Consider the following 19454-nt stretch of genomic DNA (forward strand, 5'->3'; position numbering starts at 1 on the left):
TTGTTAGATCCGAACCTCCCGTCTGCCATCTCCTGCCTTCCCACAATCATAACACATGGTGAGAAACATTTCCTCACGAAAACTTGTGAATATCAGACAAACTCTGTGGCAACCACAGCGATAAACTCATTCAAAGTGTTAGGGGGTGCTATGGAGTCCACTGGCCACACCCAAGACAAATGACAAAAGAATGATAAAATCTTGCCAAACTTTGATGGGTATTCTAAGTTTCAATAGTTTTGAAAAATATAATAAGAATTTACAAACTAGGGGACGCTGTGGACCCAATGAGGCACGTTTACTGAATTGCAGTATCAAATCAAAAGACGTCCTAAGACAAATGTATGTGTACACTTTCATACATTTTCAGCCATAGTAAGCCCCTCAAAACACAGCGGGAAAATGTGAAAATCCCACATTCCATCCAAAGGCTAATACAAATACAAACAAGTGAACTTTGTCTAACATGATGAGAGCTGAGGCACATCTGAGCAACTTCATCCCAACCATTGCTTGCATTTGGAGGCGCTGTAGAGCTCCTCGACCACACCCAAGCCTAAACACTACATAACATTTGGATTTTACGCAGGTCTGATGTGTGTGCCAAGTTTCTTGACTTCAAGTATGATGAATGGTTGAATGCGGTAAAAATAAAATAATAATAATAATTGTGAAAATTATAGAGTGGTGGTGGTGTAGTGGCTAAAGCACAGGGCTGTTAATCAGAAGGTCACAGGTTCTAACCCCACAGCCACCACCATTGTGTCCTTGAGCAAGGCACTTAACTCCAGGTTGTTCCGGGGGGATTGTCCCTGTAATAATTGTAAGTCGCTTTGGATAAAAGCGTCTGCCAAATGCATAAATGTAAATGTAAATGTGAAAAAACATTCCATAAACAACAGGGCTTAAGCACCTCTGGTGCTTGGGCCCTAACGAGCAGGGGTGTAAAGTAACAAATTACAAATACTCACATTAATGTAATTAACTACTTTTTCCTCAAGAAATTTACTTTTTTAAGTAGTTTAAAAAGTTATACTTTTACTTGTGTACATTTAAGTGCTGTAACTGTCCTGGCAAGCTGGCATGCTGAATATCAGCTTCTGGGCCAAATCCTGACTGATGGCGATCCATTCTTGCCTTATTAGTGCTCAGAGTTGATCACAATTTGTGGGCTTCTGCTTGGATTGACCACAGGTTCTCTCTAAGATCTGGGGAGTTGCCTGGCCAAGGATCCAAAATTTCAATGTAATGATCTCATTAGTGAATTATGATTAGTGAAATGATGTTTGCAGGTCATTTTGTGCCAGGGCCAAAAAAACAAGGACATTTAGTTTTTTATGATGAAGTAAATTTTTTTGGCCAATGAATCTTTTTGCAATTATTTAAAATACATCTGATTAGAAACAATGTGAATCAACGCCACAACAACTGAAGCAGAAAAATTTGCGAAACACAAAATGTACGTCACTGCCAATACTTTAGGCCACAGCTGTAGATGAAATATAAAAGATTGACTTTTTATTTCCTGACGTCTGTAACTGCGCACTGTTTGATTGACAGGCGTGTGTCCTCCAAGAGCGCGAATGTGGTTTCGCGCCTAAATGATCAAATACACAATAATTCTGCCAATGCCCGTCTTGTTGAGGATTTAATGTAAACGCAGTCGTTTATGTCTAAAGTGAATTGAAATAGTGGGACAAAAAGAGTATTTGTAACAAAATGTCAGACTTGAAGTGAACATGTAGGCTACGTGAATTTAGCAGTTTCTAGTAGGCAATATATCATATAAACGTTATTAATCAAACAACATCATTTACTCACCCTTATGCCATCCCTGATTTGTATGTATATCTTTCTTCAGAACACAAATAAAGATTTTTAGAAGAATATTTCAGCTCTGAAGGTCCATACAATGCAACTAAATGGTTACCAGAACTTTGAAGCTCCAAAAAGCACATAAAAGCAGCATAAAAGTGTATATATATATATATATATATATATATATATATACACATATATACATATATCACACACACACAACTCCAGTGGATTAATCCATGACTTCAGAATTGATATGATAAGTGTGGGTGAGAAATAAATCTATATTTAAGTAATTTTTTGCTATAAATTCTTCTCTCTGCCCAGTAGGTGGCGATATGCATGAAGAATATGAATCACCAAAAACACAAGAAGATAGTGAAAGTTAAAGTGGAGATTGACTGAGCATGGAGGAGAATTTATAATAAAAATGGACTTAAATATTGATCTGTTTCTCACCACATCTATCATATCGCTTCTGAAGACATGGATTAAACCACAGGAGTCACATGGATTAGGCTAATTTTATGCAGATTTATGTGATTTTATGAGCTTCAATATCTTAGCACCCATTCACTTTCATTGTATGAACCAAAAGAGCTGAGATATTCTTCTAAAAATCTTAATTTGTGTTCTGCAGAAGAAAAGTCATACACATCGAGATGGGTAAATAATGAGAGAATTTAAATTTTTGGGTGAACTATTTAAGCGTGATGTGGCCCCTGTACCAAACAACGTTTCCCATGCCTACACTATCTCCTCTATTGTGCAGGACGTGACGTGCCAAGTGATCCTGCTTATTTAGCATTTCTTTGCATTCATTGTTTGAACATGTTTTATGCATAACAATAACGCTTTGTCTGCATATAGGTAAATTTAGACCCTACACATAAACTGATTTTAATGTAATTGTTTCATACATTATGATTAAAAATGGTGATTAGTGTATTGAAAATAACTTTTTAATCTTCATTTCTGTTGAAGTTCATGTCTCCATTAATTTTTTTTGGAATCAGATATAAGTAGTGTTTATTAGGGATGGCATTCTTTAATAGTAAAAAACGAATATTCTATTATTTAAATGAAGGTAATTAATGAGAAAGAGACATTGTCAAATTATTTTTTTTAGTCATAAATGCATCACCATTAAAAAGAAACAAGCTTCAAATTATATTCAAAACAAGCTTATTTCATGTCCTGTGTTTTTAACAAAAATATTTAAACAAGCAATGCGTGAAAACAAAAAAGAATAGAACGAAAGCATTTTAGCTAAGAAAAGGAAACGGCTAATGAAATAGACTGACACAGTTAACATACAGGACGAGTTTAAACACTCGGCATATAATAGTTTTCATATTTATATTGTATCTCATGTTTTTGTTGAAAAAACAAGCTCAGTAAACTAAAAAACACAAGTTTAAATGTTTGAATGCACGTCTTTGCTGAATTGCAATATCAAATCAAAAGATGTCAGAAGAAAAATGTGTGTCAAATTTCATACGTTTTCATCCATCGTAAGCCCCGCAAAACATTCCATCCAACATGGCTGACTTCCTTTTGGGCGGAGTCAGATACAACCAATTGAATTATGTCTAACTACTGTTCAGAGTCATTCGATCTACACTTGCCAGACGCATGCACACGATTGAACTCAGCAAGTCATATGATTGGAGGGAGACTGGAACGGATGTGGTCTGGCGCATGGTCAGGAGAAGGCAGAAATTCTGGCTCAAACATTTACTAAAATCCACAGCATAGAAAATGTAGATGATAAATTATAAAAAATAAGACAAGAAGTAATTAATACGCAGGGAAAAAACAGGAATCTGATAGCATAATGGATGTTGAGTTTAATTCTTTTGAATTAATGATTGTTATCAATAATTCAAGAAATACAACTCCAGGGAAAGACATGGTTAGCTATATATAATATAGGTATATATAGTAATAGTTCATTGCTACATGTATATCAAGCTCTAATACGTTGTAGTAGCAGTGGTTCTCAACCGGTGGGGCGCGCCCCCCCGGACACTCTCCCGGGGGGGGGTCCGAGTAGGCTACGATGGAAGGGGAAAATAACTGGAATTTTTTTTTTTTTGGCCACATTTTTTTTATCACTAAACTACTGTCATAAAAAAAATATAGTTTTGTATGTACATAACTCCTGAATAAAAATTAAAATGTGTTTGGACTGATTTAAAAAAAAAGTTTTGAACACATTTTATTGGTTTGTCGATAGTGAGCGCAAATGCAGGTGATAAGCATAAGCGGTTTCATTAAGCGAGTCATTGAGTCGTTCATTCAAACGATTTGTTCAAATGGCCGATTCATCAAGAATGAAACAGATGTTTGTGAATGGGTCATTGAATCTTTGACTCAACCGATTCGTTCACAACACTGAATCATTCAAAACAGTATTGTATGTGAGATGCGCTATGCTAAATAAATAACAATACATTGTTGTAACAGTAATATCTCCAAGTTTTGTTTTTCACTGTAAAAATGTCATGATTTGCCAATGCAAAGAGAGTGCCGCCACTTTTTCCCCCCACTTCAAGCACTGATTATAACACAAACAAATCATCCTCCTGGCGGCTTTTTTTTTTGTCAAAAGCGACAAATCCAGCGACTTTTACTGGTGTTTTTGGAGACTTTTGTGGTGTTTGGAGACTCGAAAGCTCGAATCAATCTGCAGTTAGGCCTACTGTGCTCAACGAACAGCGGGTGCTGCCGTGAGCCCCTCTCCCGTCCAAAAGCACTCACAGGCGGTCAGTCTCTCAGTAGCCTCGCGCAGCAGTCAGAGCAGAGAGGAGACACACACCCCTCCGCGTCCAGGCTGCAAATGAATCGCACATGCACATGGCCGCCGCCGTTCCCGCCCTGGCTTACAGAGCGGGGTATAAATGTAAATGTTCACTCACTCTCACACAAAAATAAATCACTGCATTTAAATTGACTCACGACATAGCTTTCCATTCACTCTAGTCTAGTCTCTTGCCAAGTTCACTTGTACCAGCTCTCGCTAGTCTTATCAATCTCGATTTACATAGGCCTTTACTACAAAACCCCAACATTCTTTTTAAAGACTAAACCCACAAACATTCTTTTTTAAGATTAGATCAAATCTCAGCCCTAGCCAGTATTTTTTTTTTAACTGCTAGGCAGTAGCTACACTTAGCTAAAACTACCCACACGACTAAGACACACACACACACACACACACACACACACACACACACACACACACACACACACACACACACACACACACACACACACACACACACACACACACACTGACGAGGACTACAATCGTTAAGTATTAAAATAAAATCTGAATTGTCTGCAAAATAATTATTTTGTTCGTTTAATTAAAGATTGTGCCTAAGTCCCGACTGATTAGCCCCTGATACGTCTCTCAACATACACCACACACACAGTTACATATTGCCTAAACTTTATTGAAAACACATAAAAATTGAGAAATTTCTTGTGAGGACCAACAAGCCAACCGACGCACCACCAGCTGCAAAAAAGCTTCGAAGGTACGATGAAGCATACCTGCAATTTGGGTTTACAGTCACGGCTGATCTGAGACCTCAGTGTGTCGTGTGTGCCGAGGTGCTGGCAAACGACAGTATGAAGCCCTGCAAATTAAAAAGGCACCTCGAAACAAAGCATGCTGGCATTAAAAATAAACCAGCTGAATATTTTAAAAGAAAGCTTGATGGCCTCCATCAGCAACAGGCAACCATTTGAGTGCACAGCACTGTGTCTAAACAGTGTTTGGAGGCATCGTATGTAGTGGCCAAAAGCATCTGGATGACACTATGTGGCTTGCGTCTCTGTCCTATTTGGTCGATATATTTGACCGCTTGAATGGCCTCAACCTGTCTTTGCAAGGCCGCGAAACTCATATTTTGCTCCTTGCAGACAAAGTGCACGCCTTCACACAAAAACTAGACCTCTGGCATGGCCGCATCAGTTGAGGGAACTGCGACATATTCCCCAGCCTTGCAGACTTTATCACTGATGCAGGCACGTCACACGATTTCTCCTCCCTATTTCAATCAGCGTCTGAACACCTGTCAGCAATGAGAAAACAATTTGCGACGTACTTTAAAGAGGATTATCGCTCTTTTGCGTGGGTTCGATATCCGTTTCTGTGCACAGCAAACGAGCTATCAATTGATATGCAGGAACAGCTTATTGAGCTGAAGAGTGACAGTAGACTGAAGGAACTCTTTAGCTCCTGACCTCTTTCGTCATTCTGGGCAGCATTGATGCAGGAATACCCTGAACTCTGTGATGTCGCCTTGAAGATTCTCCTTCCTTTCGCGTCGACATACTTGTGTGAGGCAGGATTCTCAAAAATGACTGCACTCAAAACGAAATACCGCAATCGTGCACAAATCGAGGATGATTTGAGGCTATGTTTATCAAACATTGAGCCAAGAATTGAGGATCTTTGCAAGGCAAAGCAGGCTCAGGTCTCACATTAACATCACCTACCAGCAAGCTTCTGTAAAAAATGCAGATGATGCCCAGTAATAATAAAAATAATAAAGCATAAATTAATATCAGAGGTCTGGTGCCAATTCCCAATTATAGCAATAGCCTAGTAATGATAATAGGCCTACTGATGATGATGATAATAATAATAATAATAATAATAATAATAATAACAACAATAAAGCATGTAACCTCATATAATTATATAGCAATAGCCTAGTTGTTATGTATACCCTGTCTTGTTTTTTCGTTGCCCTTTGTTTGTCATTTTTGTCACTTTTGTAGCTCCTTAGTTTTCACTTTTGGCACCCTTGTAACTCCATAGTCTTGTTTTCCCTCGTGTTCATTGTTTTCACCTGCCCTTGTTAATTTGTCATTTGCTTCTGTTAATCACCTTGTCATCTAGTTTTGTTCTGGTTGTTCATTGGCCCCTTTGTCTCACATTCTTGTATTTAAACCCTGTCTGTTTGTTCAGTCTCTGTCAGTCGTTGTTTGTTAATGGAGGTATGTTGTTAGCCTGGTATGTGTTCCCTGCCTGAGTTCTCTGTTTGTGTTCATCGTGTTTAGTTTTCAGTTTTATGTTTTATTTCCCCATTGAGGGTTGTTCCTTTGTGTTTACTTGTTTGTTTATTTAATAAATTCTTAACTGCATTTGGATCCGCATCTCCTCGTCTGCCTCTCTGCTCAAGCGTTACACTAGTAATGATGATAGGCCTACTACTACTCATAATAATAATGCCTGCAAGCTCACATTAGAAGTCTGGTGCTACTGCCAATTATTATTATTATAATAATAATAATAATAATAACAACAATAAAGCATGGGGCGGGCGGGGGGCACTGGGGCCCCAACTGCAATGAACCAGCTCTGGGGGGGCCCAGCTTGCAAAAGGTTGAGAACCCCTGGTCTATGGGATGCATTGTATTGGGGCAGCAGCTATCAGCAGTCAGTATGGAAGAAACTGGATCTCAGTATAGCATTAAGAATATGCTGTAGAGTAAAAAGATCATGCCCTGTAGACGCAGTCAGGGTAGAAATGGGAGAGATGCCGCTAGACTTGAGAAATCTTCAAGGAGCATTGAACAGTCACCGTACTCATATAGTTATGCAGGATTGTTGGTGTAATGGTGTATTTCTGTTGGGTGCCAGCACACGGTGGGGTAATGGGGAATGAAGTGATTTATAAGCTAGCTAAAAAAGCATTAGATAGAAATCTGGTGGATGTTAAAGTACTCATGGGGAGGAGTGAGGCAAAATCTGTATTAAAAGGAAAATAATAAATCTATGGCAAGGAATGTGGGAAAGCAGGAATACAGGTACGTGTCTTTATAGTATTTTACAGTCAGTGGTGAAGATATATTGGCGGGAACAGGTAATATTGTCTAGATTAAGATTGGGGTGTGTAGGTTTGAATTCTACTCTGGCAATAAAGGGTAAGCATGAGAATGGTTTGTGTGGAAAATATGGTGTTCCGGAAACTGTGGAACTTGTATTTTTGTATGCAATAAATATGAGGTATATCGAAGTATAGTATAAAGAGCAGACCAGTAAAGGCTTTGAGGGATACACGGTTATATAAGGCCCTTTTTTCATTTTTACACAACACAGGATTAGGGTGTGGAATATAATGTGTGTGGATGGCAGTGTTTTGACCAGCTCTGGAGTTTTAGGAGCGCAGTGTGAAAGCGACTGTTGAAGTCTGGCTCTGTTTTTCCGGGGGCAGGGCGGGGTATCTCATCTGGACAATAGGTGGCGGTAATTCTCCTAAAGAGTGAATGGCATTAAAGAAGAAGAAGAAGAACAAGAAGAACAAGAAGAAGAAGAAGAAGAACTCGGCGAGTCAACGGTCGAAGTTGGAGTCAAGACTGTTTGTTAAGCTACTATTTTAAAGGAAAGAAATGGGTATGTACACGTATACCTTATAATCATATTAGTCATTTGATGTTTGATGATGGTCATGTTTGTCGCTCAGATAGGCTGTTAATGTGCAGTATGTGTGATTTATACGTACAAATACATCATGCAGGATGCAACGTCTAGATTATATATTAGCATGTAATGTTATTAGTTGTGCTTTTAGCTGTGTTTTAGTTGCAATTAGTCGCAGCTGATATTTATAACATAATAATAACACACACGATTTTTTTTTCTTCAGGGTTTGAACAGAAAGTCCATACCATAAACAATCATAATAGTTTCAAATTATATGCACTAATAGCATTTTTTTACAATTTCGAAAATTTGGTTGACATTTTACTTCCCAAATTCTACTTAAAAAAATTATTTAGGTATTTTTTATAGGATTGGGTTATCGTGTGTCATTAAAGTTAATTTGACTGCTAGATTCTTATGTTTTAAGAATTCTTATTCTTAACTTTTTATAAAAAATGCGAATTATAATGTTTTTTAACACGTCATCACACACAATATCAACAATCCACACCGTCACGCATTATGGCCGAAGTATACTTTGTGTTTGTGCAAATGCTTAATGTATGTGTATGTAAATTTAGACATAATAAAATGCTGGAGCACTGTACACGTGCAGCCCGATTATTCTAACACTCACAATTGAGCTGTTACAAGAATATGTAAACAAAGAAGATGAAAAATTCCATGTTTCCGTTGTATTTTTCTCAATTCTGGGATTTCAAGTTTTATTACATTTTATCATTTAACAAAACTGTCCTATCAAGTTAATTAATAGAATATTAATTAAATGAAAACAGAACGATTACTTTTCAACATACTTTGCATTATTTTTTATTAAATGAAAAACATCTATATTGATCCTCGCAGCACAATCTAAATCCCTAAATTAGACTTTTTTGTTTTTTAAACTGTATAAGTATTATTCAGTATTTTAATTATTATTCAGGGTCTGAACTCCTGAAGAGAAATAGTCCAGTATCTCGTATCAGTCGTAGCGCACATGCACCAACCACCTGTTTATGCACGCACAATCAAATGGAGTATACTTTGAACGTGTTTGACTGTACGCATATGATCAGAACTTTATTATACCACATGTGATAAGGTTTTTAACTATGAAACAGTTTAAAGCAGTTTAATTTTTTCCAAGATTTCTTGTGGTCAAAGGCGTCCATAAATTAAAGTGTGTGTGTGTGTGTGTTCTTGCTCATGTTTTTATAGAGTCTGTCCCGCCACTCTCTTCTCTACGTCTTCTGGTTCCTCCTCTGCGTCTCACATCCGCACTCATGTGGCAAATTGTTCAGGATCAGAATGTGGAGCAGTATGGAAAACTGGAGGAATTTGTTTCTGTGATGACAAACCTGGTGCCAGAACTGTTGAGTAAACGGCAGAGGGCAACTCTTATAGTAGGGCTGCGAGCGAAGGTAACATTCATTCATGAGCTTTCAATGTGGTTTACAGTCCTGACAATATGGAATTTCTTGGCAGATACAGTGAACTGATAATCATTTGCTGTTATGGCTGATACCTGCAGTGCTGTGAAAAGTATTTGCCCCCATTAGGGCTGCACGATATGGAGGTAAAATGTGATGTGCGATGCAATAATCCTACGATGACGTCATCGGAGCCCCCAACGCTAGGAGTGGGAGAAAAAATAGCTTCAGTGGTGCATCGTGGTTCTTCAACGAATGTGAATCAATTCTTAAAACATTTGGAGTCGATTCAGATTTCAGGTTAAACCACGGTAGCACAGTGGCACGTGCCAGAGACGTAGTGAGATGCTAGAAACTGCCACTAAAAATCTGATTTTTTTCATATCCAGATTGTATCCGTATTATATTGTATCTGAGTTTTTGATAGTCTGGACAGCGAAAAAAACGCATAAAATCAGATTTTTTCGAATCTAACTACATCGGGAGGTGGTTTCAAATGCAATTGAAATGTTATTTTTTTTCAGATGTCTCAGTCCGGACGCTCTGGCTGCTCAATTCGAATTTCAAATGGTCTTTTGTGTCACTCTTAACGCGACACAACGATGACGTCATAAGATTCACGCCTTTACGCAACGCCCAAATAAACTGTTAAAAAAAGGTTTATTGGAATGAAAAAGGACGATCTTTCCCAGATGTCACAAACTTATTTGTCTTTTATTCCAAATTACATAAAGCATATAATGTGAAGTGTTACCATTAGCTTTGCAGCAGATATTAAAATTCATCTATAATTATTTGTAATATTTTGGTAAAAAGCATATGAATATGAAGTTTTTTGCACCATTGTGGTATATCCTAAAATAATCTGTGTTGTTGAATATATATATATATATATATATATATTTGGCGGTAATTCATGTTTGTGTTAATTTCAAACTTGGTTCATTCATTGTGGGACTTCTTGTGGAAAAATTCTATCCAGAAGCGCTAGTCTCATTTTATAATAGCCGCTTTCCCACCATCGGGTCATTAGCCCACGTCACACACCCCGCCCATTTCACAAGCAAGAGGCGACTCGAGATGAGCTATCGTGTTATCTAGTAATCAAGAATATATAGTTTATATTGTGCGTTAACATTAGCTAGCAATATAATTAACAGGGTTTCCCGCAGCACTTTGAAACTAAGGCGGTCGCCTAAGCAACACACGCCTGCCGCCTTAACTACGTCGTCAAAAAAATATATATGAGCGATATTCGCCGTGTTACTCTGTCCTGTTTTCTCCCTTTCCATCTTTAAATATGTGATAAGCCTTCGTGTTCGCTTCAGTCTTGTTATCAGCGTTCTTCCAAGTAGCGCGCGTGTGTGTGTGTGTGTGTGTGTGTGTGTGTGTGTGTTCATCTGAGCCTCATTGGTCTGTCACTGCTCGTCAATGTCAGAATATTTGAGATGACCAATAAAATCAAAGTAGGCGGGCTTTATGTTTTGTTTATGCTTTATGTGTGAGGGGACAAGACACATTAACCAGGGTACCCGCAGGATCTTAAAAGCATTGAAAAATAATCTCAAATTAAGGCCTTAAAAGCCTTGGATTTTGTATACAAAGTCTTGGATTTCGTTACAAAGGTATTATATATTTTTTGCCTTTACTAGGATTAAGTTCATACCATAACAAAATTAACTGTTACTAATGCAGGCTAATTAAAAATTCATGCAACGTTGAGTGCAGAAATCGCAAAAGCGTGCGCACCGTTACTATGGTTACTAGGCAAGTGAATTGCAGAACAAGATAGTAGCCAAGCGTAGTTTGTCATCTGAAGTGGGAACGTTTCAGTTTAATGCCAGAATTCAAAGTTTCAGTATTTGTCTTAATTTGTGACAGGAGTTATGCAATTCCAAATACAAGTTCTTCCTTTGGGCAGCGCTTTGTCCATTGTCAGTCTAAAAGGATTTGTACTGTGCCCGCAATTTGTTTTATTTTTCCTGAACCTGTACCGTTGTGCGCTTGTGGCACAAGCCCCGAATGTGTCAGTGGGAATGCAACTGGCCCTGGCACACATTAGCACACCCTCATTTCACCCAATAGTGGAAATGCTGCTATTATTATCTCTATTATATTATTATCTCTATTATAGTATAGATTATCTATATAACAATGTGCCATAGTTCTTCCATAATATCCATAGTTTTAACAATAATATTTGTAATAAGACCATGGTAACCATAGGTAAATCCATGCATGGCTCCTCACTACCATGGTTAGTAACTATGGTTTAAAGAACTTTGGCACTTTTGTAATTAACAGCTGTCTAAATTGAAAAAAGTATTTTGACACAATGCCATAGTTAATACAGTTTGTGCTATTACAGTAAATGGTCAATGTTTGTAAGCTTTGTGATCTGAGAATTGAAAATTTTTCTCTTTTCTTTGTCAGTGCCATTTAGAATGTGGTGGCTGTTTGTTTTAAACTAGTTTCATCACTGAGAGACATTTGGAGTTTTGTAACCAATAATTCTGTATTGCATTTCACAATCCCCACCATGCATCTCACTGGTTTACAAGTACATCTGTATGTACTTGTATCAGTCTGTATGATTGAGACCGACCCACGAATGACCACGACCTGTTCTGTGTAGCTGTGTTGATTAATGGTCTTGGTAGCGCTGTTATATTCCACTTTTGGAGTGAGCAAAATGCACTCCAAACATACAGTAAAGATGACAGGGGAAGGCTCATTAATCTTCACGAGGAAAGCATTAACTGATTGGTCAGTGAGATGATCCAATCCCATGCCATCCTACGTTTTAGAAATGAGCTCACGGGCCACATGAAATGAAGTGAGTCTGACACGTGAGTTATGCGGTGATGTCACTGTGAGTATGTGGGTGTATTTGTGTATGTATGTGGTGTTGTCTCTTTCACGGTGTAGAAGGCACACAGATTACTGGAGCTGGCAAGCGTTATGTTACATCAAGAATATTAAATCGACCCAGTGAAATCTCAACTGTGGCGATCATAATGCATATAGTGGAAACACTGGTAGAACAACAGAAAATGTATTTTGAACTTTAATAGTGAAATTGTGATTAAAGCAGCAGACATAGGGGTGCAATTGTTATGGATAAGGTTAAATATGACTTTGAAGTACACAGACAGTTAACAAATAAAATTATGAGAAATTTAAATGTTATCCTACAAAAGTAACAATATATCTTCTTAAGAAGGTGCTAACTCACAAAATATCACAGAGGGTTCTGAAACATTCCTCTTTCAGCACAAGTCGGCCTCACAACAGTTTTGAAAAATGCAAATCAACTGGCCGTGGACAGCTGTGAGAACATGGCCCTTAGTGGATGGGACAGGGCTGGTGTGAGAGAGTGGGGCAAGCAGTCTGTCATCTGTCAGTTGCCCATGCCGGCTCTCACTAAATATCAATCAAATCCCTTTATTGTCACTCGACCATATACACAAGGGTGGGTGAAAGTCTCGGGAAACTGACCAGCGGTTATGTGCTACTTTATCCCGAAGTAGAAATCGAAAGCAACAGGCGGACAATTAAGTGAGAAAATTGAATTGATGGAATTCTACTATGCGAGAGCAGAAATTTTTACCAATCAAATGCTCAGTTGTACAATGGAGGCATGAAAGCAGAATGCTCCGCATACAAGTTAGGACACACTGATCCGCAAGATCATACATGTTTATTAGTTTTGATGCTGAGATTTTTTGTGTGTTCGCCGTTATTCAAGGAAATATGATTTGATGGTATTATTAATTGTACATACATGTATTTAATTGAGGGTGTCCTAACGCAGAACCAGGCTTGCATATTAACTTCGATTAACTTCGGCTCCAGTGACGCAGAGCCATACAACCAACTTTTTCTGCGGAAGAACTACAGAGAGCTAATAATAAAATACAAAAACCCAGTTGTTAGACCAGATAAAATCCACTATCAATTTTTAAAGAATCTACCCCACCTTTCCCTGAAAATGCTCCTTTAGAATTAACTCTATCAGGAAAAATCCCATCCGCTTGGCATGAAGCAGAAATAATACCCATTCCAAAGCCAGGATAAGACCATAACGACCCTATAAACTACTGCTCTGTAGCTTTAATCAGTTGTTTATGCAAAACAATGGAGAGCATGGTCAATGATCGTCTGGTCTGGATACTAGAATCTATACATTCCATAAGTAATGCCCAATGTGGTTACAGATCACCTTATTTGTCTTAAGGTTATATTTGTGACACCTTTACCAGAAAAGAACATGTTATAGCTGTCATGTCATAGCTGTAGCCTATGACATGGCATTTAAAATGGGAGTGTAGACTTTTTATATCCACTGTGTGTGTGTATATATATATATATATATATATATATATATATATATATATGTGTGTATATATATATATATATATATATATATGTGTGTGTGTATATACACTCACCTAAAGGATTATAAGGAACACCTGTTCAATTTCTCATTAATGCAATTATCTAATCAACCAATCACATGGCAGTTGCTTCAATGCATTTAGGGGTGTGGTCCTGGTCAAGACAATCTGCTGAACTCCAAACTGAATGTCAGAATGGGAAAGAAAGGTGATTTAAGCAATGTTGAGCGTGGCATGGTTGTTGGTGCCAGACGGGCCGGTCTGAGTATTTCACAATCTGCTCAGTTACTGGGATTTTCACGCACAACCATTTCTAGGGTTTACAAAGAATGGTGTGAAAAGGAAAAACATCCAGTATGCGGCAGTCCTGTGGGCGAAAATGCCTTGTTGATGCTAGAGGTCAGAGGAGAATGGGCCGACTGATTCAAGCTGATAGAAGAGCAACTTTGCCTGAAATAACCACTCGTTACAACTGAGGTATGCAGCAAAGCATTTGTGAAGCCACAACACGCACAACCTTGAGGCGGATGGGCTACAACAGCAGAAGACCCCACCGGGTACCACTCATCTCCACTACAAATAGGAAAAAGAGGCTAGAATTTCCAAGAGCTCACCAAAATTGGACAGTTGAAGACTGGAAAAATGTTGCCTGGTCTGATGAGTCTCGATTTCTGTTGAGACATTCAGATGGTAGAGTCAGAATTTGGCGTAAACAGAATGAGAACATGGATCCATCATGCCTTGTTACCACTGTGCAGGCTGGTGGTGGTGGTGTAATGGTGTGGGGGATGTTTTCTTGGCACACTTTAGGCCCCTTAGTGCCAATTGGGCATCGTTTAAATGCCACGGCGTACTCGAGCATTGTTTCTGACCATGTCCATCCCTTTATGGCCACCATGTACCCATCCTCTGATGGCTACTTCCAGCAGGATAATGCACCATGTCACAAAGCTCGAATCATTTCAAATTGGTTTCTTGAACATGACAATGAGTTCACTGTGCTAAAATGGCCCCCACAGTCACCAGATCTCAACCCAATAGAGTATCTTTGGGATGTGGTGGAACCCGAGCTTTGTGCCCCTGGATGTGCATCCCACAAATCTCCATCAACTGCAAGATGCTATCCTATCAATATGGGCCAACATTTCTAAAGAATGCTTTCAGCACCTTGTTGAATCAATGCCACGTAGAATTAAGGCAGTTCTGAAGGCGAAAGGGGGTCAAACACAGTATTAGTATGGTGTTCCTAATAATCCTTTAGGTGAGTGAGTGTGTGTGTATGTATGTATATATATATATATATATATATATATATATATATATATATATATAGTACTTGTGAAAAATGTTGCATAGTGAGGATGTCTTATGCTATAAATCGTTTTCATTGATCAGTTAACATCATACAAAGTCCAGTAAACATAAAGTTGAATCAATATTTGGTGTGGCCACTTTTGCCTTTAAAACAGCCCCAATTCTCCTAGGTACAGCTGGACACAGTTTGTCTTGGTTGTTGGCAGATAGGATGTTCCAAACTTCTTGGAGAATTAACTGCAGTTCTTCTATCTATTTAGTCTCAATTGCTTCTGTCTCTTCATGTAATCTCAGACTGACACAATGTTCAGTGGGGGGCTTTGTGGGGGCCATGACATCTGTTGCAGGGCTCCCTGTTCTTCTATTCTAATCTTTTCTATTTGCAAAAGTAATGTTTGGGAGGCTAAAATGTATTTTCCCTATTGACACACTAAAGCTGAACATATAAATACTATCTTAAGACAAATCCTTTTGTGAAATATCTTAAGTGCCTAAAACAGTTCCACAGTACTGTGTGTGTGTGTGTGTGTGTGTCTGTCTAATATAAAATAATAAAAAAAAAAAATATATGAGTTGAAAACAAGTATATATTTCCATAATAGACAATGTTCAGCAATGGTTGCACCACATTGCTTTTCCAGTTCAGTCAAATTTAATGTCAAAAGAGTTGGTCACCTCAGCAAAACAGACATTATTCCCACACAAGGACATTATGAAATTAATCAAATTATAGAGAAAATAACAATTTCAGTATCTTTTTGAGGTCATACCACATGATGTTCAATTTTGGCAAAAACACACAAGCAGTTTGAAAGGTGATTATTTTCCAAAAAATTAAGAGTGGAAATGACCTTCAACATGTACCCAGAGGTCTTTTGAATTCTGGACATCTGGTCATTTTGCGTCGGGCGCACCACATGAAAACATTTAATTAAACAAACATCTTGAGACTGTACTGACTCTAATAAATCTTTTTCTAGATGATTCTTGAGATGTGTCGAGGTGAACTTCCAGCAGACCTTCAGACTGTCAAATCACACATTCACCGCATTCAGACCACTGATTTATTAAAGGTATGCCAATCTTGGATGATCTGTTTTCTATATAGGCAAATTTTTTTTTTAAAGATGAAGTTTGTCATTTCGGTGCCACCAGACAAAATTGCAAAAAGAAACCTTTTCAAAACAGCTTTCAGAATACGCTGCTGTTGCCAATCTTCCATTGATCAAACAAACCGATAGACCCACCCACAACTCATGCCATTGGTTGAGTCAGTTGTGTTGTGTCTCATAAACCGTGTCAAGGTTAAAAAAAAATAAAACCAATGCATGGATGAATCGTTCACAATAAGATCAATAAAATGTATTTAGAAAATGGATAGGGTCATGAGACACAGGATCACAGTTTGGCAACTGACACTTCAAGAGATTTGCCCTCACTACAAATCACCATGATTTTACTACAGTAACTATAGTTTAAACATTGTATTTGTAGTAAAATCATAGTTAGCACAATATAAACATGATTACTGTCATGGTTACTATATAGAAACTACAGTATTACTGTTATAAAACCATGGTGACAGCAGTCATGGTTACTACAATATTACTATAGGAAAACCATGGTTAATTTTTGCCAGGGTCCTTAACATTTTCTCTAATTATTAAAACATTTGAACTTAATACCTGCACTAATACTCTACATGCATCAATTTAAATTGCACTTCAAACGCCTCTCAACATTGAGAAGCTGTACATCACTATAAAAGTAATAACCTTGCTATTAGTATGCATACGAGAAGAGATGTTGTGATAATGCTGCTTGAGTATTTTAATCATACATGGAAATCCCACTTGAACACTGCAAGTGCTTTAGTTGCTGTTTCACGTCTGTCCGAATTGCTTAAAAATGTAAAGGAGTGTGTGCAGTCTCGGCTCACCTGCGGCTCTTTCCCTGGGTGATGTTGTCGTAAATGATAATCATGTATCATTGTATTACTATAATGGCATCTTAATGGCATTAATCAAAGCCCATTATTGACGCTTGTGATGGATTACAGCCACGCAAGGAAACAGGACAAACTTGCATGCGCGTTTTAAATGAACCCTCACACGTTATTGGCATATATTACTAGTATAAGGTACTTGTGTCGAGTGATGTCTGCAAACAGTGCCTGTTTTGTAAAAGTTTTTTGACCATCACCCTTCCCTTTTTCTTCCAATTTGGAATGCCCAATTCACAATAAACTGTCAGTACATATGGTGGTGTAGTGACTCGCCTCAATCCGGGTCTGAGACCATCAACCCACGCATCTTATCACGTGGCTTGTTGAGCACGTTGCCGTGGAGATATAGCACGTGTGGAGGCTTTACGAAATCCACCACGGCCCACCAAGAGCGAACCACATTATAGTGATCACAAGGAGGTTACCCAATGTGACTCTACCCTCCCTAGCAACCAGGCCAATTTGGTTGCTTAGGAGACCTGGAGTCACTCAGCACGCCCTGGGATGAAATGTTTTCTTGACCAAATCGTGCTCCAGATGCATCATTATATGTGATGTGAACCCACCGCGGTGCCAGTGCTTCCCGAACTGTGACTGGCGACCCATACGTTTTTTGTTTTTTTTAATAGAGAACCGTTACACCACAAGTGTATACCTAGTGCACAGCTGTAGGCCTCTGCTAACCTGATAGCTAATGTTATTGTGTTGAAATAGTTTTGCTAATCAGCTGCGGGCCCACTTTTACCTACAATTGTGTAGAATTATGCAGATTGTTTTTTGTTCTTACTCTCATGAATAGTGTTCAAGTCTGGAGATGGATACATTTTTTACAAATGGTCATTTTACATCTGCAATCCACGGAAGTGCCTGGCTAACTTGCTATGTAACGTTATTGTTTTGGTAAAGGTTTACTATTCAGCTGTGGGCCAGCTTTTACCTAAAACTGTGTAACAAATTGGTAAATCTCAAGAGTCTTATATAATTATAAGCTGTAATGTTATGGCCTCTATCGGTAGTCCACAGCTTAATTGCTCACTAACTCTGGAATACTCCCAGTAATGAGGGAGTAAGCCTCTGTTCTCCGTTCATAGCTCTGGTGAAAAAAAGTTCACCTACACCCGTTCCAGCAAAAGATGCCTAACTTAGATGCACTACATGTCTTTCAGTTGAGTTTTTGTTAGGTTCACAATAATCAACAGTGTACTTGTAAGAAAGCTACAAAATTAAAACTTACCACTGTGAAACGTCCTGCTAAAGTCATGCTTGCGATGGTGATTCAGGTCGGTCATCTTGTTCTTCCAAACTTTCATTATCGGACTCAAACTGGTATGGCAAAATCTGATGCCACTGTTACTGTAGTTATAATAGTGTTTACAGCTGTTAAGGAAGCCTGACACTCAGTAAGGGGTGTTTCCGACACATGGTTGACCAATCACAACAGACTGGGCCAGCTGACCAATCAGAGCAGACTGGGCTTTTCGAAAATGGGGGCTTTAAAGAGATGGGACCTAAATCGGAGAGTTTCAGGCAGAAGGTGAAAAGAGGTGCTGCAGCAATGTCCAGTATGAGAAAAATAATGTGTTTTTTTTTATATATGTATATATTAAAGCATGTAATGTTCTAGTAGACTCTCAAAATAAAGCCATGAACCTGTAAATTAGCATAATATGGGCTCATTAATGCCTTAACATGAACTAATGATAAACAACACTTATTTACAGCATTTATTCAACTTTGTTAATGTTCATTTAGACATGCACATTATTAATGTACATATATAATATAAAAAAACATAATATACTATATACAGTATAGTGTGTGTGTGTGTGTATATGGGATATTGAAAGAATTGTTATTCAGTTATGTGATTTTACTGTGTTGTTAAAAAAAAAAAAATATATATATATATATATATATATGTGTGTGAAACCTATTGTAAAGTGAAAGCAATTCGCATGATACAAACATTTGCAGATTGTCAATAAGTTTTGCACTAGAGAACTCATGTTTTCTTAAAAAATTTGAAGTTTAGTCCTTAATTT

At 38.1% G+C, this 19454-nt stretch overlaps 1 protein-coding gene across 2 annotated transcripts in view; it reads left to right on the plus strand.

The window, feature by feature from the left end:
* Positions 1-8142: 8142 nt before the first annotated feature.
* Positions 8143-19454, plus strand: part of zgc:171422 (uncharacterized protein LOC100001353 homolog) — a 50360-nt gene continuing 39048 nt past the window's right edge. The window contains exons 1-3 of one of the 2 annotated variants that reach the window (XM_052119054.1): positions 8143-8233; positions 9485-9687; positions 16388-16480. In XM_052119054.1, the coding sequence (XP_051975014.1) occupies positions 8230-8233; positions 9485-9687; positions 16388-16480 (300 nt within the window). In that variant the 5' untranslated portion in view covers positions 8143-8229. The remainder of the gene's footprint in view (positions 8234-9484; positions 9688-16387; positions 16481-19454) is intronic. The other variant, XM_052119055.1, reaches the window with a different exon arrangement.

Source organism: Xyrauchen texanus, chromosome 45, assembly GCF_025860055.1.
Source record: "Xyrauchen texanus isolate HMW12.3.18 chromosome 45, RBS_HiC_50CHRs, whole genome shotgun sequence".
NCBI classification, from domain to species: Eukaryota; Metazoa; Chordata; class Actinopteri; order Cypriniformes; family Catostomidae; genus Xyrauchen; species Xyrauchen texanus.